This window comes from Lonchura striata, chromosome Z (assembly GCF_046129695.1).
Source record: "Lonchura striata isolate bLonStr1 chromosome Z, bLonStr1.mat, whole genome shotgun sequence".
Classification (NCBI taxonomy): Eukaryota; Metazoa; Chordata; class Aves; order Passeriformes; family Estrildidae; genus Lonchura; species Lonchura striata.
In genome coordinates, this window is record NC_134642.1 from 4,667,395 (window position 1) to 4,689,768 (window position 22,374).

The 22,374-nt window shown below is 36.6% G+C and overlaps 1 protein-coding gene across 2 annotated transcripts in view; it reads right to left on the reverse strand.

The window, feature by feature from the left end:
* The window catches only part of KCMF1 (potassium channel modulatory factor 1), a 39,603-nt gene that overhangs the window by 12,593 nt on the left and 4,636 nt on the right, over window positions 1-22,374 (reverse strand). For both annotated transcript variants that reach the window (XM_021534803.3, XM_021534804.3), the window contains exons 2-3: window positions 7,349-7,516; window positions 1,407-1,546 (exon numbers count right to left, since the gene is read on the reverse strand). In XM_021534803.3, coding sequence (XP_021390478.2) covers window positions 1,407-1,546; window positions 7,349-7,516 — 308 coding nt within the window. The remainder of the gene's footprint in view (window positions 1-1,406; window positions 1,547-7,348; window positions 7,517-22,374) is intronic.

Here is a 22,374-nt window from a genome sequence, read left to right on the forward strand (position 1 = left end):
TTATCACAAATGCCAGACTCAGAACTTAGCACAAACAGTAACAACCACATTCAAGGATTAAAATATTGTCCTTTATCATTGTTTGGAACAATGATACAGCAGTATTGCAGACTAATGGATAAAAAAGTTTTGTGGGGTTTTTTTACACATATAACTCTTTCAGGATTTATCAGAGTAGCAGCTGTCAAGAATCACAAATTTAGGCTTTATGTGTGGGGTTCTAGAAGTCACAAGTGCAAACAAGGGCATGTCAAGTTAAAAAACCTGGGATCTGTGAACACACAGTGTTAGGAACATACCACTGACATCAAGTGGTGCAAATCAGAATTGCAATACCAAGCCACCAAACAAAATAAAGAATACAGAACTTTCAACGGTTGATGCTATGCTTGAAAGTTGCAAAGTTTAAAGAAAAACTCAGAAAAATTGCAGTGTGTCACTGAGTTAAATAATATAACACAGTGCAACTGATTGTGAAATAACCACTTAGTGTGTTTTTAAGAAAGATCATAACATCTTTGAGTCCCCAAAAAGGTGAACAAACACCCTTCCACATCACCTCTTCACCCAAGTTCCTTATTATGTTTGAAGAATCATTCATTTTATTCCACAGAATTCTTTGAAAATTAAGAAAACTAGAAGATTAGAATAGAGAACTTATTTATAACTAATTTTACACGTGACGAATAATCCACTTCAAGCGTCACTTTTTTCCTAGGGATCTAGGGTAAAACAGTTACCCACAGAACAGCCCCCTCCATGTCATTCTGCTACATTGCTAATTCAGTTTCTCCTATTCCCAAGGTCAATCAAGATAGTGAGAGTTAACATCTCCAATTAAAGTATTTCTGTTGAAACTTGTTTAAGAAGTGCATTTTAATCCACATTTAGTGTTCTAATGGTTAAGGATGGGGGGGAAACCCCCTGCTTTGACAAGAGGAGTTTTAAAACAATTATAGAATTCCACTGCATAAAATAAGAAGCCCATTAAAAAAGCTATTAGAAAACAAATCTATCTGTATGTCTTCCTCTCTCTTACAGTTACAGAAGACTGCCATAGCTGCAAGCTTGCAGAACTATTACACGCTAATCATGAAAAGGGAGACACAGCTAGACAGAATAACTGTGAAAACTTTCTAAATTTTGTCTTACAGTACAACAATCTCCTAATGGCAGCCTTTGTATCAGGACAAAAAAAAATCTAAAAGAAGGAAGCAATCTCATTATATTATGATACCCATAAATCATAGAAGAATTCTGATGTCATTCACAAATGTATGTACTTTCTCTTTGGACAAAGCATTTAAATGAATACATGCTTCAAGAAAGAACAGGAAGACTTTTTTTCAAAAATGAGACCATTTAAAATGTATTTCCACCATCAAACAAGTTCTGAGGCTTCTTACCACTTCTGTTGATGTTTCTGCATGCTCAGAAGTAACATGTTCTTGAAGAGATGTTTCCGTATAACCCATTTTCCCACAATAAGGACAAGTGAAAGACTGTGGCTGCTCTACAGAGAAAGCTTCACCACCATAGTACAAATCTGAAACAGGAAGAAATTAGAGGTTATTTTAAAGTAGTATCATCATTAAATTTGTTCACATCAACTACAGTTGATGTACACGTGCTTCAGTGTAAGCCCTGCTAAATTACTGTTTTTTCACTGAAAATGGCTATATTCAGGAGGGGTTCAGTTACTGATGAAAAAAACAGATACTACATTTAATTTTCATTAGCACACATAACATAGTTTTCTAATATCTACTAGGAAAATAGACTTCCATCATGATGCTGCTGATACTGTCAAATTTTCACTTTTCCACAACTGTTCTTACCCCACATACAGGGTCAAATATGGTATCACACATAAAGGGTCAACTATGGTATGATGTTTTTTTATGACGAAATTTCAGAAGCTGAACTCTTGACAAAACCTAAAATTTAGATCAAAATTTAGAAGTTCTCAGTGACACCAAATGTCAGTATTTATGCCATAGCTGAACCACTGCTTTGCAGTAAATAGTTCCAGAAATGTCTCAAATACATAACATACATGTTTGATAGTGGAAACGCAATCTGGGTATCTCTTACACACTAGCTTCAACTTTTAGGTGTATTGAATGTGAGCACTTGAGCACCACTGATGAAAATAGGCATTTTTAAGTTACTAACACAGAAGTTCCCCAAACTTCAGATGAAATTTTATTAAACCATGCAAAAAGAGAATATTATTCTCCCTCATTCTCTGCAGATACATTTTGCAAGAAACATGAATAAGGTTCTCATTCACATCAATATTTAAAAAAACCAACCAAAAAAAAAAAACCCTCTTAAATATCAGATTGCTTAAAAACCTCTGCCTATGAAACTCACTGAGAACAAATGAATGTATATTCAAGTAAGGCAACAGTACCAACTCCAACTTCACAGCTGAGCAAAGGGCCCAGGGCTCTCTAGGGCCCAACTCAAGAGAGAGTTGTAAACAGATGAGCATGCACACAGAGGTATCCTTTCCTTGGATACACTGTTAGCTCCAGCCAGATATCAGGAATTTTTGCAGTACACACAGCTCTGTCACAGAGGGGGAAGGTTTGATAAGACTGTCAAATCCTGTGTTGTTCCTTGTTTTCAAATGATACAAAAAAAACCATTTATTCACTAAAAAAATAAAAATCTGGGCTATTTGCAGTCTCCTGATTACACCTCAGGCATATTCCCCCACTCACATCTCCTTCCACATCCTTCTCGTAATATACATCAAACACACATGAGACTATGCCTTCCTCTGAAAAAAGAAATATTATAAAGTGCATAGAAGTTAAAGCTGGCAAATCTAGTTATTTTTCCTTTTTAAGTATATACCTCTCTTCTTTTTTCCTCTTCAACTTTAATCTCTTTTACAACCAAAAACTCTTTTCTAATGTAAAATACAGATCACCAGATAAATTCTCCTTTAAATTAAAATCTAAGTTAAAGAAAAAAAGGTTGGCAAGCAAGTGGTTTCATGAAACTTTGTGTCTAATTTTAGCACTGAAGGTACTGAATGAGTATTTCTCCATGTCCTCTTTTGTTTTTATAAGCATATAAAAAATCCTAAGATTATCAACAGTAATGTCCTCAACTGCCAAGGGGCCCTTTGCTAATGACGCTAACTAAGAATTAGAGCCAATATGGGAAGAAAAAACCACAATGCCTCCATGGCTGCAGAAATGAAGCAACTTACTATTGTGTTACCATTTTTCATTTACAAATCAGTTTAGAATGCAGTGTGACCATGATCAAAGAATTGTTTCTTCTGACCACAAAGAAATCTTTCAGATTCTGAAATTTTGGTTAATTTTGAAGACAAAAGCAGGAGTCCATACCTCTTCAAACTCTTCTAGACCTCTAAAGCACTCTGTTCAAGAAGTCTAGGAACACAATATGATTTCAGCAGAGAATGCTACAAACTATTTGTATTACTTTTTGTCAGTTATAGCCACTTCAAAATGATGTGGTAATGGGCAAGTCACACGCTTAGACCCTAAAGCATACTAACACTTAAAAGTACTTTTTAAGGAAAAAAGTAAAATTTTAGGAAATTTGCTGTGAACTTCTCCATTGTCCTGACAAATTGATCTGCAAAGATCGTAGAAATACAGTGGCTGCCTGGTAAGCACATGCCTGTTCTTTACATAGGCCTATTACAATTGTATCTTTTACCCCTCTGAAATAAACTAACTGGATTTGTGCTTTAAAGGCTACTTCTCATTACATATTAGACTTCATACTTTATTTTAAGCTCTGTCCCTCTTACAGCAGCGTATCAGTCAGTATATAATTTTTTCCAGTATCTCTTGTGGGGGCTGAGGAACAGCAGCACTGCCATTGTTCTGGATCCCATCGTGCTACAAAATGAATATATAGAGGTTATATACTGAATCCTGAAAGATAATTATGGCAACCAGATGGTCCAAGAGTGAACAAACATGCACAGCCAGAAAACACTAGAGTTTTTTACTTGTTTTCAGTGTTCTCATACTGTCTCCAATGCTAGTCTGAATCTCCGGGGGAAAAAAACTCAAAATGTGTCAAACTGACAACAAAAACTCATTCAGGGTACCTGAAGAAGTCCATCTTCTTGCAGTATATTCTGTAACATTATTACAGTACCTAGGAACTCTTAAGAACTGATCACAACTTTCACAGAGGTAAACAGTATATAACTTTTTCCATGCTGAAAGGATCATCCATGCTGTCAGCTGTCCACCACAATTTGTTTGCAGCTTCAGGAAGAGAATTTAAGTGAACTCCTCAGATACCTGCATCTAGACAGTGCTGGCCAGAGTGGTGGTGGGATTTAATGATACAGGGTCCTTATCATCATAGCAGATGGATTTTGGGCAAATGACTCACTGATCTCCATGTACACTTTTAAAATCAGAAAAATGACAAGTGACTTCCTCTGGAGTGCTTGCATCACTTTTGCAACAGAAGGATTCCCCACTCTGCTTCCTTTTCTTTGATAAAATACTCATTTTTCACTAACTGTCCACTTTCCTCCATATCCTAAGCCGAAACTCTAAGTTTATTGCTATTAAAATATTTTCATATTGAAACAAATCTGTCTACAGATAACAGCATTGAAGCTTGTCAATAGCCAAGTAAACTGTAATTCACACACCCAGTTACACTAACAGTCCACCAGTTTGTGTTTCTATTAACATCTTCCTTACTTCAGAACATTTCTTATTCATACTGTCATTATTATAAGCACTATCCTTTCATTTGATTCCCACATCTCCAGGAAACTCCTGAAGACTTTTATTAGTTCTGTGCTTGTCCTGGTTTCAGCTGGGATAGATACAATTCTTCTTTACAGTGTGAAGTATGGGGTTATCTTTTGGATTTGTGTTGAACACAGGGTTGATAATACAAATATGTTTTTGTTACTGCTGAGCAGGCTTATAGAAAGCCAACGCTTTTTCTGCTTTTTACACTGCTACAATAACAGTGAAGTTGGGATGCATGGGAGACTGGGAGGAGACAAAGCCAGGACAGGTCACCCCAATTGACCAAAGGGACTTTCTGGACTATATGACACCAATGCTCAGGAGATAAAGTATATGAAGGGGGGAAGAAGAAGGAAGAAGGCATATTTGAAGTGATTTTTGTCCTCCCAAGTCACCATGGGACCCTGCTCTCCAGACCTGTCTGCCTGGGGGAAGCACTGAATGAATTCCTTGTTTTGCTTTGCTTGTGTGCACTGTTTTTGCTTACCCTATTAAACTGCCTGTCTCAACACAAGACTTTTCAGCTTTTACCCTTCCAATTCTCTCCCTGATTCTGCTAGTGGAGAATGAGCAAGTAGCTGTGTGGGGCTTGGCTGCTGGCTGGGAGTAAACTACTTAGTTGCCAATTTTACCCTTGAGATTATTTTCTTCTCAGACACTAATATCTAACCTTGGGGATTTTTAATATACACTAATACAACTATCTTAACAACCCTGAATCAGCTAATTTTAGACTACTTCTATTATTTATTATTGATTTTCTAATTAAATTTAACATTTCTTAGAGCCTAATTTTTTGCATGTTCCTCAAAGTCACATGATCTCTTTGGCCACACAAGACCCTTTGAAAAGTCACCAGTTTCTTTAAGCATTTGTACAATAATGTGATGTACACACCTTTATATGTTTTCTACTCTAAATCTAGAGTATTCTAGAACTCTAACATCAAAACTTTTTATTAATGATGTCACAGATCTTCCTGAACTCTAAGGAATAAGTCATTTACCAATCTTCCCAATTAATTCCCCATTCTATAAGCTTACAAGGTCAGGAGTAACTCTATGCGATCAGACTTTGCCGTGGCTCAGAATTTGGTGATATGATTTGTTCAGCAGTTAATCAAACCAGAAGACTTACTGTAGAGCTGAGCTGCAGTATTTTCTTTGTTGATACTAGTTCTGTGGGAGCAATGCTTGGATATCTAGCCATATGAAATTTATAGACCTTCTTACTCTCATTTAGAGAATACACAGTAGAAACACAAAGCCATACAGAAGTTACCCTTCAAATCCTATTACCCATCTCAATACTGCACGGTGAACCTTTTTCATGCATACTTAAATAGTAAAAAACAACCTGTGTCTCTATAACATACACACGTAAAAGGCATTAAGCCAAAGGCACATTTATCAAGGATTTCTGAAAGAGAAGTACTCAAGTTGCAAGAAACATAATTCTTAGTAATTCTCAGTTTCTGATTATAGCCCTTTTTAAAGAAAATATAGTTTAGAACAAGCTCTCACTGCAGCACATTGAAATCTTTAACATTTAATGTTAGTAGGTTTCAGTCTTCTTACCCCTGTGATTACTATGTAGTACTTACAGCAATGCAGTCCTTTTAGCCCATGTCTGATATCCAAAAATAACGGTTGCTAACAGGTTAAGAAGTTTCAACTGTGCATTTGAAACAGTGACCTCAATCCCTAATACTGTACACAGAGGAAAAAAGAAAAGCCCCACAAGAAACATGTGATTTAAAATAGGGGCATCTATTTTTGATAATGCAATAAATTATTTCCTTTCAAACCACTGATTCCTGTGATCTGGATTTCTGAAGTCATGACCAGGCAGTCTCAGGGCAAGAGGAGCCTTGAGAATTAAAAGAAAATTGAAGACAGCTTCATATAACAGTTGTTTTAAGAAACTGCATGTTTCTATATGTAGCTATTCTCAAAACTTTAGACCAATAAAGTATAAATTTTACCTCTGTTCTAATTAAAAAGGTAAAGAAGTTAGGACTTCAGCTTTTGAGAAATATCGTATTTAAAGGATTCAAATTACAGCTGCAATCATTAGGAAAAAATACTGAAATGCTAATCCCATGTGCTTGACATCAAAAGAAAATAGATGTCCAGCATCAGCAACATCACAGAGCAGTCCTTACTGCTAATTTTGCATACTCATTGCAGCCCATCACTACCTTTCTTACCCTTACAGTCTCATAAAAACCACAAATGAACAACCTTCCTACATAATCTCACCAGGATTTATCTTCTGCCTGTGGACTGTGGCACTTTTAAGCAGTCATTGTTATTAAGTGTATTTATTAGTCTGATAATCTGCTGTAATCAGACCAAAACAAGAAAAACAGAAATGCATATGCAGCAGTTAAAAAAAAAAGGGCAATTCTTCTATCAAAGAAAATATGTCTGCTTATTAGAACTCAAGAACTTGGCCCTTATTTTTAGTGCACTAATGGGGGAAGTGATTAATAATTAGAAACATGAAAATCAGCATTGTGATTGTGGACACAGTACAGCAACAAATTACTGGAGTTTAAAATGATCACTTACCAAAATCTACTCTTGTTAGTATGCACTGCATTGGATGGTCAGTTGTGTGCCTTGTTGTCGTTGCACCACTTTCATAACAAGTTGCACACAGATCGTAATCGTAGCAAATTAAACACTTGTACCGGCGACCTCGAAAATTTCCTTTTAAACATGCATCACAGCTGACACCTGTAAACAAATAAAATTGCTTTAAGACAGCAACAAATGCACTTATTTTTTATGAGGAAGACTTGTTGCTATTGCCTCTCAGTAACTATTAAGAGCCAAACATGTCTGACATTTGCAGCTGACACGAGACTCAATTTTTAAGTGCATTTGGGTCTTTAAAAGACACCACTCTCCCAAAAGCAGGATCTTGAATTCTTGAAGTAAAGCACACTCAAGCACCTGAAATAATAATAGGTTAACTTATAAAAGCTCTTTGGTTGCATCTTCCTGCAGACATCTTTACCTCTTAGTATTGACTGGTATTTTGACTATTCAGTCAGATATTGTGCCCATTTTAAAAGGTAAATTGTATAATAGCTGACCAAGTGGAAAAAAACTACAGCCAAATCAATCACTGCCAAGAACAAGCTAGTTTTCCAGTTTATAATTCAACAGTTCCTAATATTTTAATTCTGAACAGAACTATAGCCAGACATTTCATATGGTGTAGAAATTAAGATCTTCTGCCATGTTTTTTAAATTTAGACTGCATCAGTTCTCTCCATTCTATTTTTCTCTTAAGCTCACTCCTTGCAATGTGTAAAGTAGTCACACTTGTCCGTGTATCTGAGAAAGGTTTTATAGCTTCAAGAAGTTTTCATTTCTCTCTATATGGTTTCAGTTCTCTCTGGATTGCCTGGTTAAGTGCAGAAATGACATCATCTCATAACGTGCAAAGGCCAACACAAACGTCTTTCAACTGCAGCAGCAACTTAAGGGCTTTCATGAAATAAACCCACGTACAACCAAGGCAGGATTTGCATCAACACTTTCTTTTGCCATTACTTAAGGTTTCTTCTTCACATTTTGGTAAAAGCACAGACAATTTTAGAGCAAACTGCCAGAATAAGAGTCACATTAGCCATGTCCCTATTTTTTTTAAGCCTAGTTCTCAGAGGACTGGTGCAAGTTACAGAATTTTTTTTTGCATTTGTTTCTACTACTCTACTCAGTAGCATCTAATATAAGCTTTACCACGAGTAATTCAGAAACACACTAATAAGCAATTTCTTTTGAATCTTCCCCAACTTGTTCAAAAAATTGCATCATTATATTTAGAGGAGCAGTGAGCAAAGTTACTTTATCACTTTTGCCTTTAGCTTCTCCAATTACTGGACAGCTTGAGGTACTAATAGCTTCTAAGTATGGTGCTTACATGAATACTGAACTTATTTTTTATCCATTTCACTACTTATATATTCTGCAAGCATCACTCTACATGGAACAGCACATTAGAAGAAATTATCTCCAGAATCTTTGTTAATAGCTGAACTATGTTTTGAGGATGGCATGTTACCATCCTCAAAGTTGGTTTGGTTGGCTTAGAAAAGAAAAAAAAAAAGGTCTTTCTCACTTAACTTTCTCTTCCCTGAAGTTTCATCCATAAACGCTCAAGGATTTTTAACAATCTGATAATTTAGACAGCAGGCTAGTTTCTGAGAGCACTTGCTTGCTAACTCTGCAGTCTTAATTTCACTGCTTCAGTTGGTTTGTTTGCTTTTTTCCTCCCACACAGAGACCCACAAAATTCTACCTATGAAGCACGCAGATCTCCCCAACAATGGAAGCAGTACATACAACACTTAGCAGCTACCGGCAGCATTGGGACTCTCTTTGTTGCCTACTAAACTTTCTACAAAACAGCTGATCAGCAAGTCAGTTGATTAGAGCTGATTAGACATCACACTGAAATAAGCAGACTAGTTTAACCTAGAGTCCATGTCAGACACTAACAGCTTTCTAACTGATGTACTAACCCATGCTTCTCCAGAAAGCAGCATTTTCCCCACTCTTCATTTAAGCTTGGAACAACTGATTTAATGCTGATACAAGCCTCTTTCAAACAAACTCCTGTCATGTGCTCTCTCAAACATTTACATCATTCCTACTTAAAGACAGACCTTTTTAAGAAGCTCTTTTATTGCATAAAATTTACATGTTTCCTTCACATCAACACTTCACCACATTATTCCAAACTGCAATCTCCATATATGATGTGATATTAACTTCAGGAAAATTCACCCATAAACATAAACCACAACTATGTTTGTATTTAAAACTTTAGAACATTTGCAGTAAGAATCCACCAGATATTCAAATAACAGACAAACTTAACATCAATTATTATAACATCTACAGTCTGCTTCAAAGAGAAAAACTAATATTAGCGTAACACATCCTATGGCTGGTGAAGTCAGGCCAAGAAAATATCAGTGTTCTAGAGACAGTGCTCTTTTTACATCTCTCAAAGTTGGTATTTTACAACAATCACCACATCCTCTGCTCTAAAGAATAGGCTGGCAGCAAGGGATGTAGCAGGTTACGCTTATATCCTTATGTGTAGCAGAGAATGAAAACTGCAAAAGGGAAAATTATTATCTTGAAATTTAGGAGTTAAACACATGGTTAAATCCCCAGACCTGGCCCCTTGAATCCAGCAAGATCTCTTTTCCAGAAATTAGTTATTAGTTATTTTTCCCTTTTTATAACAGGTTAAGCAAGGTCAGGTCTGACAGTTCTTCCTGTTCCTTTTCAAGCCTATTACTTGGCTGCCAAAATCTTGACTACTTACTCAACATACAATCTAGAAACTGAAATAACCAAATAATTTCCTCCCACCTTATTCTTTCTACTATAACAAAAGCTTTTGATTTTAATCTTTTACACTTTAATCTTTGTATCAGCTTAAATTCCAGAAGTTCATTCTACACAAACCTCAAACCCCCACAGATAACATTTTATTTAGCACAGCATTTCTTTCAGTATGTGTGTATCCAACATTTCCCTGCATTTCCAAGTATGGCAGGTATGTAAGAGATTCAAGACTGTCAGTTTAAACAGGATACATCCACATTAATCACGGGTTTTGTGAAAAAGAAAAAAAAAAACGGAAAAAAAAAAAAAAGGAATAAAACCCCTCATTCTGGAGAAGTTCACCTTAAAGCATGGAACAGAAGCATAGACCCAGCCTAAAGAAAAACATGAATAATCTGTGACAAGTATTTAGATAGACTTCTGACTTGCAACAACTATTGACTTCTAAAAGACTCACAGAATAAAATACTATTAACCCCGAGAAACTTGCTTTTCAATGAGAACTTCTAATTCACTTTATGGAAAACACTGGCTTAGAATGGTAAGAGTAAGAAACATCCATTTTAGTTACAGATTACATTACATTGTATGTGATATTGGAGGCCTTCTCAAATTTTCTTCTACTTTGGTACTGCGACACAAATACCAACATACACTGCGTAACACAGATCACATCAATTTAAGACCTTTACAATCAGCGTAAAATACTCTTTTAATGCAACACTGTTCCACCAGAGGACAGCATTGTGCTAAAAACCCAAGCAACTCTGGTTCACCTTTAACTATCTTGAGAAGTACTCCCTTGCAATATCAACTCTCAGTCACTCTAGCTTCATACTTGGAGTGCAGTGAGTCAGGGCATACTCAACAGTCCCATTAACAAAGTATGTTTTACCCCTTCACTACAGAAGGGGTAAAACTACATTTATACCAAGCCCACATCTTCTTTTCATCCAGGTCAATTACTTTAAGCATTTTACATGTTGAATGGTTTGCTGAGCGATTCTAGGAAAAAAAAAAAAGTAAAAAAAAAAGTTCTTCCCTTTCACCTTTCATATTTTAATACTGATAGCCAAACTTACTTTGATCTTACAACACTGAACAGGTTTTCCTAGAAATTAACTAAAATTAATGTAACTGGTCCTGGGTTTAATAGATACTAAAGAGAGCACATAATCTGAATTCATGATGGGGAGAACAACACTGAAAAAAACAATATAGTTCATATACTGTATACACCAGGATCAATTTGTATTTACAATTATATGCAAAGCTATAAGGCAACATCAGTGAAAGTGTCTGTAATATCACAAGCCATTACCAATTTGGATAGACACACGTTTGTAAAAAAAGCAAATGTCTTCTCCCCTACTCGGTGTCCTCAGAAACGAAGTGCAATCAAAACAACTCAATGATATTAAAAGCTGAATAATCAGACCCAGACAAAAAATCACCTGAGAAATTGTAGAAAATTCTGTATTTTTTTTCTTGTAAAGAGCACACAGTCGAAGATGAGTAATACAGAGATACTGAAATAAGTTCCAGCCTCACCATGAGGCCTCAAACTTTATCAGTATTTCCAATGTATTGTTTAATTTTTAGAAATTTCCAAGAAAATAACAGTCATTAGGAAACATTTTAAACACATATGAAGCCAGCATCTGAAGTATTCAAACAGTGAAAACAATTAGCTCCAGATAAGAATATTCAGTCATTCTGCTGTTCCTAAGAATTAAAATCCTTTCTCTTAGCAATATACTGGAAGACACTAGTTTCACAGGTAGTTACCAGCATTTAGCATTCCTGTCAGCAGCTGAATATCCAAACTCCAATTTTCCAGCCAATTCAGGTACTGTTTTTTGTCAGTGCTCAGAGAGAATCACCGTATTTCTTTAATGTACAACACAAACACAAAATTAGGCAGTGGTTTGTTCTCAAGAAAGAAAATGCCAACTACTTAAGAATTTCTTCCTAACTTAAATGAAGTACTGAAAGGGTTCGCCCTTCTAAAGACTTAAAGTATTACATGCAAGTGTACCACTCAGTTTCAAGGGACTGGATAAACTTTAATGTTTCTACCTTTTAAAAGCTCCAGTTTAAGCATGCAAATGAAAATCAAAAAAACTGTACTGCCTCTTTTGTGGTACAAAAGTTTTCAGCCTGTATAGTGCATTTTATTTATATATTCTGAAGATCATACATAACTCTACTTTTAAAATGCATCGTATGTGTTGTAGTGTAAGATGATGTTCTTGGTTTGTTCAGTTTTAAATAAATTTGCTTGACATTAACTATCTCATCTGTAGTCTACATGCCACACAGCAAGTCCAGAACTTAAGATATTTCTACTTAAGCAGTTCAGTTGTTTCCAAGACTGAAGAAAGGAAAATATATGCCATTTGATACTTATTACAATTGCTTCTTACTTTAATAGATTCATTTCTTAACACAGACTACTGCCAAGTTTGAGAGGTCACTAAGAACTTTTGCTGTTTCTGTGAGCATTTCACCAGAAAAATCAACCAAATAGAACGTTCATTTTTGTTTCATTTTCCTCACGTTTACTAAAGCAAACTGTGAAAATAAATATTAAAGACACCTACAATATAGAACCTACTTCATCACTTGCAGCTATAAGTACAGAAAATTTACATACTATATACACTTGAAATAATCAAAAACTCACTGTTCCGTTACACAGCCTGTGTGTAACATGGCTGAACATGCAGGATCTTCTTACAGCAAAGTGGAAGAAATAACCAGACTGAAAAGAACAGGTAGAGATGTCGACTTGGAAATTGAAAAAAAAAACCAAGGAGGAAAGGGAGGAGGAAAGGGAGGGAAGTGGGCCTACAAAAGGCTTTTGTTTTCTTCACTGCACTCCTCCTTCCTCTCTGGAATCTGGAGTAGAAACAGACACCTGAATGTTCTCACCTCTCTATTGTCAACAATCTTCATGAAGCCCACTTGCAAAGTGCCTGATACCTAGAATCACAGAATCATCAGGGTTGGAAAATGTGAGAACCCCGGCCTTGCTCTGGGGTCTCATGTGGTGGTGAAATTCCTCCTCCAACCCGTGCTACCAAAGAAAAACTCCGCAGGCTTTAGCTGTTTGGTCTCAAGGCAGTTTATTGCTAGTTATCTAACAGATTATGTTCTTGGACTGCGGCTCTTTGATCAGCGGCCTGGGTAGAGGCACACACACCCCCTGACATCCTCTCTGTCTGCTGTCTTCTTCGTCTCTCCCCCGCCCAGGGCTGCTGCTATCTTTTATATGATATATTATGTATTACATGTTTACAATTATTCCCCAATACCTACTACCTACGTTGCCAAGTGCTTTTCTACTCTAAACCAATCTGTGAGTGCCAACATCACCAAGAACATGGAGGTAAGGAAAAAGAAGGAGGAAGAACAGGATCAGCCCACTTTCCTCCATCTTAGAACTTCTGACCCCCATGTACAAAGTGAAAACCCCCCTGTACATGTGTTAAAACCCCCCTGTACAATACTAAAAAAATTTCCCCTCTGCTCTGTAATTACTTATACTATACTATCTAACCTTTTGTGACTGCTTGTTCCACCTCCAAAGTTGGTAATTCATTCCATGGCTCAAACTCAAAATCACAGCTGTTTTTCAGTTGTCTGCCAGGGTCTAAAATGCTTCTGACCAAGGCCTGGAACCTCTAAAAATGTCTGAGAGACATTTTGAGTTCCCACAGGAAAAGACTTTTACAGTCATCAAATTCAATTGTTCATCCCACAACACCACTGTAATCCCATAAAAACTAAAATATATCACCCAGATGCATCTTGGATACCTGGCTCTCTCTCACCAGAGCAGAGCCGAGGGGCAGAATCCCCTCCCTCCCCTGCTGCCCATGCTGCTTTGGATGCAGCCCAGCCACATGTGGCTTTCTGGGCTCTCAGATCATGTCCAGCCTCTCATCCATCAGCATCCTCAAGCTTCCGTGGCAGAGCTCCTTGTATGTTGCTCATATGTTCCCTGTATTGGCAACATGATCATTTGTCAGCCATAATAAATGTCTTACCTTTCCCCTTATTCTTCTCATTAGGAAAAGTTTCACTGGGTTTTATTACCCATAGTTTCGTTTTTCTTGTCACCTTAAACTGTACATGCATAAGAAACCAAACTCAATAGAAGTATTATGTTCTGGAACGCTTCCAGAACATAGTCCTGATAGTCCTGATCATCTCACATATGCATCCAACTTACTTTTAAGAATAATTTACTAACACTCTATTTGAAAACAGTATGTCACATAATTTTTCTAAAGAGCTTCCAGTCTGTCACTAAACACTAAAACCCAACTCAGCATTAATTTGTAGGTCACAGCTCAAAAGTCTTCTGTATTCAGTATTTTTAATGTAATTAGCTAGATGTTTTACTTAATTTGCTCAACCACAAAATAAATCAGGTGTCAATAATACAGCATTTTATCAAAACAAATAAAACATACCTGACTTCATGATTTAAGAAAAAAGGATAGGAATGATCAAACACCCTTTACATCTCACTACTTACTCCAGGCTCAGCTGCCACACCATAGCTACAAAAGGCACGAAACAGTATTTTAAGGATAGTTTAAAGAAAAAAAAAGAAAAAAAAAAGTGTAACAATCAATCTCACAGATATCCATGGAAAAATTTTAAAACAATCTATTAGGAAAAAAACCCTATAATACAAAGATACTAGTGAGGAAAACCTAGAAAATGAAGCTGGGGAAGGTGAATATATGACAGGCATTTTAGCTGGTTTACCTCAATTTCTGCCTCTTGAAAGCACAAGATGTTCCTTTACATTTTCAGACTAACTTGTAAGCTCTGTTCCCCACTGCCCACTGGACACTGTTTGAATTCCACACAGAAAGGTGTTTTTCACCCACTGAACAGTTGAGCTTCTTCAAGTTCTCAAATGTTGATGAGCAAAATCATTCATCCTCAAACTTCAATCTTCTGAAATTAATACCTTCTTTAAACATGTACACTGTTTTTTAAGACTGCCTTACTGCACACTGTGTTGGATTATAAAGTTCTATGTGTACCTTATTTCACTGACACACCTCTAAGCAGAGCAGTCACACCCAGCAGCAACTCAGCACTTCTTACCTTCACAAAGATTATGGTTCTGTCAGAACTATAAATTTTTTCAGGATGAAAGAGGTATGCCAGTGCACCTGAAAGGCTGTACACATAAAATATATTTTACAGCTAAGAGGTCTGTAAGATTTTTTTTTTTTTTTGCAGGCATTTTTCAGTATAGTAACAGACCCAAATACTGTAACTTAGAGCCTATGGTACAGTCAATAGTGAGTCTATTTTTCTTGTGTACAATTACAGGATGCCTACAATTATTGCATGAGGAAAACTAAAGGAATCAATTATTTACACATAACTTGTTTCCGTCTTAACCCTAAGGCTTGCTCAACAACAGGCCTTCAGATTTCCTCTGCAGTTTCTAATTTCTGAGATATTCCCAAGTCCAGCAGCTTCTCTAGAGTTTTTCAATTAACTATAACACACTACAGTGCGGACTTTTAAATTTGCTGTACACTGCCAAGATCTCCAAACCCTCAGCACTGTGAAGCAACATGCAGGCAATGTCATCTTACTGATTAAGGACATTTAATGCCATGCCCTACTGCACAAGCTAAGAAAGTGTCTGCTTTCTTGGGAAGTGGTAATTTTTGAAAAAGGACATTTAGAAGAAAGGAATAATAGGTTTCAAAGAAGCTCAACACAACATTTAATGCAAGCATGACAAAAGTGTTCATCAGCAGATGACATGAAATACTTCCCCTGAAGAGATACATCATGGTACTTCTAAAGGTTTGAGCCTGAAGTCCTGCACCTCATTGAACTATCATCTTGAATTTCTTCAGTCTTGGCTGAATAAATGCATTCTGGCATGCAACTCCCAGCAATCCATTCTTTCACTTTCTGGTCATTTCCCTTTAATTTCTCATGCTTCCAGAACCAAAATATTAACTGAGCTTTGAGGCACAGTAAGAATGACACCTCACAGCAACTGGTTCCAATGCTTAAGAGTTGGATAATGTTCTAACAAACTATGAGATAACCCAAAACTTATTAATATCCTCCATTTATACTTTTTTTTTTAATGTGACGCGAGTTAAACTTGAGAGTTTGTATCTTGCAGATTCTCTGCTTCTAAATAAACTTCAGACAGCAATCTGCAACAGCCCATTATCAGTAGCAACTTCTACTAGTACAAATTTGACCAGTAACCCTCAATTATTCAATTATCTACACTACAAAGACAAGTTTATATTCTAATTGATCTTTACTCGTGTATCTTCATTTACAAAGTCATTCTTCCACAGCAAAATCTCAAGTTGTTTTCTCTGCTCATCACAAATGTCTTTCAGAGCAAGGAACACTGTACATTTTCAGATCCTGTCTGCCATTTCACAGGCTTTATGGCAAACAACCTTGGAAAAGACACCTGCAGATCACAGTATCCATTCTTTCTGAATTCAGGAAGGCAAATAGGCTTTTATTCGTCTCTGAAATTTTCTAAAACTGAAGATAACCAAGGGACAAGAGAGCTGGAAAATGTGTCTGACCTACTCCCGAGTCAAGACATTCTGCAGTTTTTACTTCATCTTCTTAAATCTGCAAGGTATCTAATTAATATAATCAACAGGTCACTGTTAACAGCAGAAATAACTGACTTTCAACTGCACAGTCAGAGATCAAAGTACACTTACTGACATTCTCATCTCACCAGAACAAATGATAGCAGGAAACGGGTACGGAATTAAAATCATCTGAGCTATCTTATGCACATCTAGACTGAAAAAACCTTAGTCATTACATATAAAGTTCTGAATTCTCTACAGGTTTGTGAAGCATAGATGTCTTTCTTCAAGGACATCCCTGAAATCACTTTCCCAAACTTGCCTCCTTTTCCACAATTAGTCTCAAAGAGTCCACTTTGGACGTGTGAAAAATAAGACTGACAATAATTGAGGGCGTGAAGTTTAGTGGCCTTATTTGCCCTCAGGAAGTAAAGACAGAGGAAACTCTGGAAGCTGCAGAGGCACAATTATGTCATTCCAGTTTGTTCCAACACTTACTCTTGGTAAAGTTGCTCTCCATTGGTGGATCATATGCTGCTCCTCACTACAGATTTTCCCCACACCTCAGGCTGCATGCTGAAATACACGTAACAGCTGTACGCTAAACACTATCTCAGCGCTCCTGCCTACATTAAAAGCATAGACAAATAAGCAATAATTCAAACATTTGCTTTGTTGAGTAGAAGCGAAGTGATGGTATCCTGGGCACACAGAAGCCTTTGTCCCCAAACCACAGATTTCTTTAAAGTTAATTTCATTCTATCATAAAAGAAAGTCCACCTGACAAGGGTTTATAATCAAAACTCTGAGCAGTTTAAAATTCATTCCACCTGAACAATTTCTGAGCATGCACAGCTAGTAAACACACATACACACACAGAGGTAAACATGCAAAAACATATTTCCAGTAAAACTGAATGTAAATTCTTACCAGAATTATTTATTTAGAGATAAAGACAGACGGTATTGACGATCACACAAAAGGTCCTTACATGACTATATACTAATGCACTTGTGACCTTGAAAATCACGTATGATCTATTGCTGCTGGAGCTAGGATACTTGATACCTATCAAGTACCCAGAGTATCACCTGTTTAACAGTTCACAGGACTGCTCTCAACCAGGCACCTCCAGGATGCTGCTAGTCATCTGCTAAGTTATTCTAATGTTGTTCTAGGCACACACCCAGGTGTTTATTTCTAGAAGCTGACATGAAGCTCCTCCCATACCATCAAGCATCCGGAAAGCAACTCTGTTGGTCTGAAAACTGGTCTGGAAAGTTGTTTAAAATTACAATCCTAATAAGAACATTGATAGTTTTATCTGTCACATTAATTTATGATTAATGATTTCTACACTGTTTATACATAATTTCAGCTCATCCTTTCAAATTTTTAGAGTAAAAACAGTCTCATAGAAGGAGCCATCACCTCCAGTCAAGAATACTGGCTGCTCTAATACCAATGAGCCAACAGTAAATAGCATTTACACTAGGAATCAGCTGTTACTGAAGAGTTTTGTAAACAATGACTCTGCTCAAGAAATAATTAAAGAATACCTCAGTCATAATCTAGTAAAACTAGGCACCTCATCTCATCAACCAACCAAAAGAACCAAACCGTAAATACATCTCTGTATCTGGCTGCCTAAAACCTTTTCAGCAACATTTTTTTTTCTGAAATAAGCAAGGGCAAGTTGTGCACCAAGAAACACCAGAGCTCTGCTTTTCAAAGAGGCTTACAGAGGCAGGCATTAAATTTCTATTGCACTTGCACTCAACAGGGGTCTACAGCTTCCCAAGGGGTTGCTGAAAATCCCACCCCAGAGCACTCAAAGGAGGAATGTAGGAGAGGGAGAGCACAGCAAGGGGAAGAAAGAATAGTGACAACAAAGTAGGAGAGTAAAGGATAAGAGTTCAAAGACAAAAAGAAAGAAAGCAAAGATAATTTATCCTACCAGAGACAGCACCTCTTGTCAGTCAAGACAAGAAACATTGCCTCCAAAAAACAATCTGGCACCAGGAAGTGGCAGAAGGGGGAAAGACCAATCTGACCTGAGGTAAGAAAAAGAAATGCAGTTATATATTTTTTTTTTTAGAACTTTGTTGTTTCATCTTACTTTTGCAGCATATTTTAAAAATAATTTTATTAATTTTTTTATCTGGATTTTTGTCAGTTATGACAGTGGGATGATACAAATCAAATGCAGAACAGGATAAATAGTATTTTGATAAAAGAGAGACATTAAGGACAAATTTTAAGTAACAAATTAATGAAGTGATAGCTGCCAACAACATGCTAGTGAAATGTCCCAATGAGTAAAAAATTTGGAAGAATAGACTTACATCCATAAAACTCACTGCAATGGGGTACAAGACCACTAATTTCTACCTGAAGGAGACTTTGCTGACTGCCTACTGCCTGTTTGCAAGATAAAATCTACAACTGATATCCCATGTGGACCTGGGAGAAATATTACAGTCTCTTGTGTCCAAGTTTATTGCAACAAAAAAGCTATACCCAGGTCTCCAACTGAAAATGGGGTAACTTTTAGAGACAGTCTCCTAGAAGCTCCAAATAAAACAATTACAACAGAAAGAACACAAACTTGAAATTCACTGCAGGGTGACAAATGAGAAGTAAAAAGGAATGCTCATAAAAGCAAATCATAGACTACGCCTAAATTTTTTTACAAATATTTAAACATTAAAAACGAAAGAAAATAAAAATTCCATCAAGTAAATCCATTAATCCTCCCCCATCAACTTATTCAAACTACAATCTCAGAACAAACCTGGCAGGTGAGGCAGAATCATTGCTTCCTAACTTGTCAGAGGCTTTAGTGAGTGCTAGTCATACTTACAATTAATTCCAAACTATAACAAATAACTTCAAGTGGTAGAAATAAAGCCATTACCTGCACACACCTCTGATACACAATTCCAAGGCTTCTGTGATGCTGCCTCACAATTTTTACTTGGCACAGATCTCACTTCTTATTTCAGTAAATGAACAATAAGCCACACAAAACTTTTCAAGTAGATCTGAACTGAAACGTTGGGTTTATACATATTTTCTGAAACAGTGAAACAAGTTTGCCTCTATGTCTCACACTGAATTCCAAATGCTTACTTTGCTGTGTCAAAATGCTACACTGAGAAAAAATGTGGATAACCATTAGGACTAGATATACAGAAAACTGTTGGAGTAAGTCCCTTAAGCATCACTTCAGTGTCTTGTTTGGAAAGGGAGCTAAGATTTAAGATCCTTGACAACCATATTTGAATCAGAAGTAGTTAAAATACCTAGAGCAGAAAGTTTAAGATAAAATTCAAAGCTTTAACTGTTAAATCTGGACATGAGGTAACTTCAAGAAAAATCAATAAAAAAATTCTCCATAATCTCATCACACAGTGTCTGAAAAAGCAGTTCAATTTTATTTCTTCCCTTGAATTAATGAGATTTCTTCTTGCACTTGAAAAAGGAGATCACAGATTATCTTTCACGCAGTGATACCTTTCTTTCACATTCTCTATCAGCCTTTCTGAGGCAAACACCTTTTCAATTTCTGCCCATGCACTACTTCCCCCTCACACAGCCTTACCTCCTGAGTCACTAACAGCACTCTGCTTGAGTTTTCTTAACTCCTCACAGTACCTTAATAATGTTAATAATGTTGTTTCTGTATGAGTGAACTACACTCCTGCCTGTAAGTAAAGTATTGTATACCCTTCTCCATTATGTCTCCGTTTTCAGAACCTACAGCTACCAAATCTGCTCATCTGTTGTAAATACTGTAGAGGGGAAGAACATATTGCATATAGAGGATTTAGATCCAGAATCCTGGATCTAAATCCAGAGGATTTAGATTCCAGAAACAAAAACAAAATAAAAGTTCACTATCTTACTCAAATTAGAATATACATATCCAAAATATCAATCTATGGTCAGAATCGACCAGCTAAGACAAGTATATTCCTTTCTTAAAAAATACCACCTTACTCAGTGCCTGTATGATGTTCAGTAAACCAGCAGGAGAGTCCCTGTTTATTTCATCCTCCTTGGTCAGCCTGAGCCTTTAGCTATCACAGAGTTCTAAGAAATTTGTACTGACCACGAATTTTCTCACTGCCTTCTCTCTGCAAGCAATTTTATCTACAGCATTTCAGTGTAGCCAAAACATCAATGAATTAACTTCAGCAACACTTCTAAGCAAGATCTCGCTTCTCTTGAAATAGAGGGAAACCACAGCATGTAAAGAATAAAACTCTAAGTCTGCTGAACTCAGTCACCCAATCTGAGATGCTAAAGGATGGATTTTTAAGAATTCTTGATTTTCTACAACTAAGTGTTTTTTCAAAGCTCACTGCTCAGTTAATACAGTTGCAAGTGTGAGTGTTCAGATCCCAAAATCGCAAACCAGGTCTTCGTAAGAAACAAACATCTACCTGTGAATTCCTGACAAAGTAACTTACCTAGTAGTTCACATGAACTGCAACAGGGGACAGGACAGCTGATCCAGCTTTCCACAACAAAGCTCCACTGTGAACATCTTGGCCATCCTTTCTTTCTGTAATATCTCTATCTGCTCATTTGCTGTACACTCCCAAACACTGAGCAGTGGTCTAACACAGAGAACCCTCCTGCACACCCTAAAGAATGCAGGGTGGTTTGGAGTAGCGTGTACAAAATAAGTATACTCAAACGAGGTTGAATTATTGCTGTCTTTGCAGCCTGTCTCTGGTACATTCAAATTCCTGAGCAACATTCTTCAAATATGCTGCTGTGTCCAGCAGCTTGTTGAATGCATTAACACTTTTTTCTATTAGTCACTGCTTTGGTTTTGTATTTAACAAGAACGGAAGTAACATACCAATAAAGACACAACAATGAACAGTGAGACCAACAACTCTCCCTCAAATGTTATCAGTAATGTAAACATGCAAAAGTATTTGAAAAGCTTTCTTCTTTTTATTTAACATGTAGGAATTTTATTTGTCCAGCACCACTCAAGCAATGTTCATGGCTCTATAAATGTCCCCTGAATCCCTCTGTGTTCAAATCAACATTTGGAAGAGAGCTTTTTCACCGTCTGTTTTCTCTCTTCACCCTCGCCCAATAAGGTTAAAAGCATCATAGTTCTGTTCCAATTTTCCTGTTTAAGATATAGGCTATCAGCCTTTCAACATTAGTAGTTTATATCTGACCTTTTTCTCCCTTTTCCCATGATGGTGTCATTATTTTTTGTAAAGACCTGAGAGAAAAAAAAACTATCTCCTTTTACAGACATTTTTGGAGGACCTTGTTCAGACTCTATAGAAACAGCAGCAGCTTGGTTCACACAGTTTCCTAAACCAAAGCCAGAATCCTTTTATTAAAACCTAGTTTCTATAAAGCCAATAAGTACCTTACCACTTAAAATATGAATTCTGTTTCCAGCTCTTTTTATCATTAAGTGATAATTCACTTTCCTACTGGAGTCAAACAAATTTAACGAAAAAGCAAATTACTGTGTTCAAATATTTCCAATCACATTTGCAGCTGTTTACTTTTAATGTTAGCATTTTTTGTGCCTAAACATGGCTCTTGCTAGTCAAACT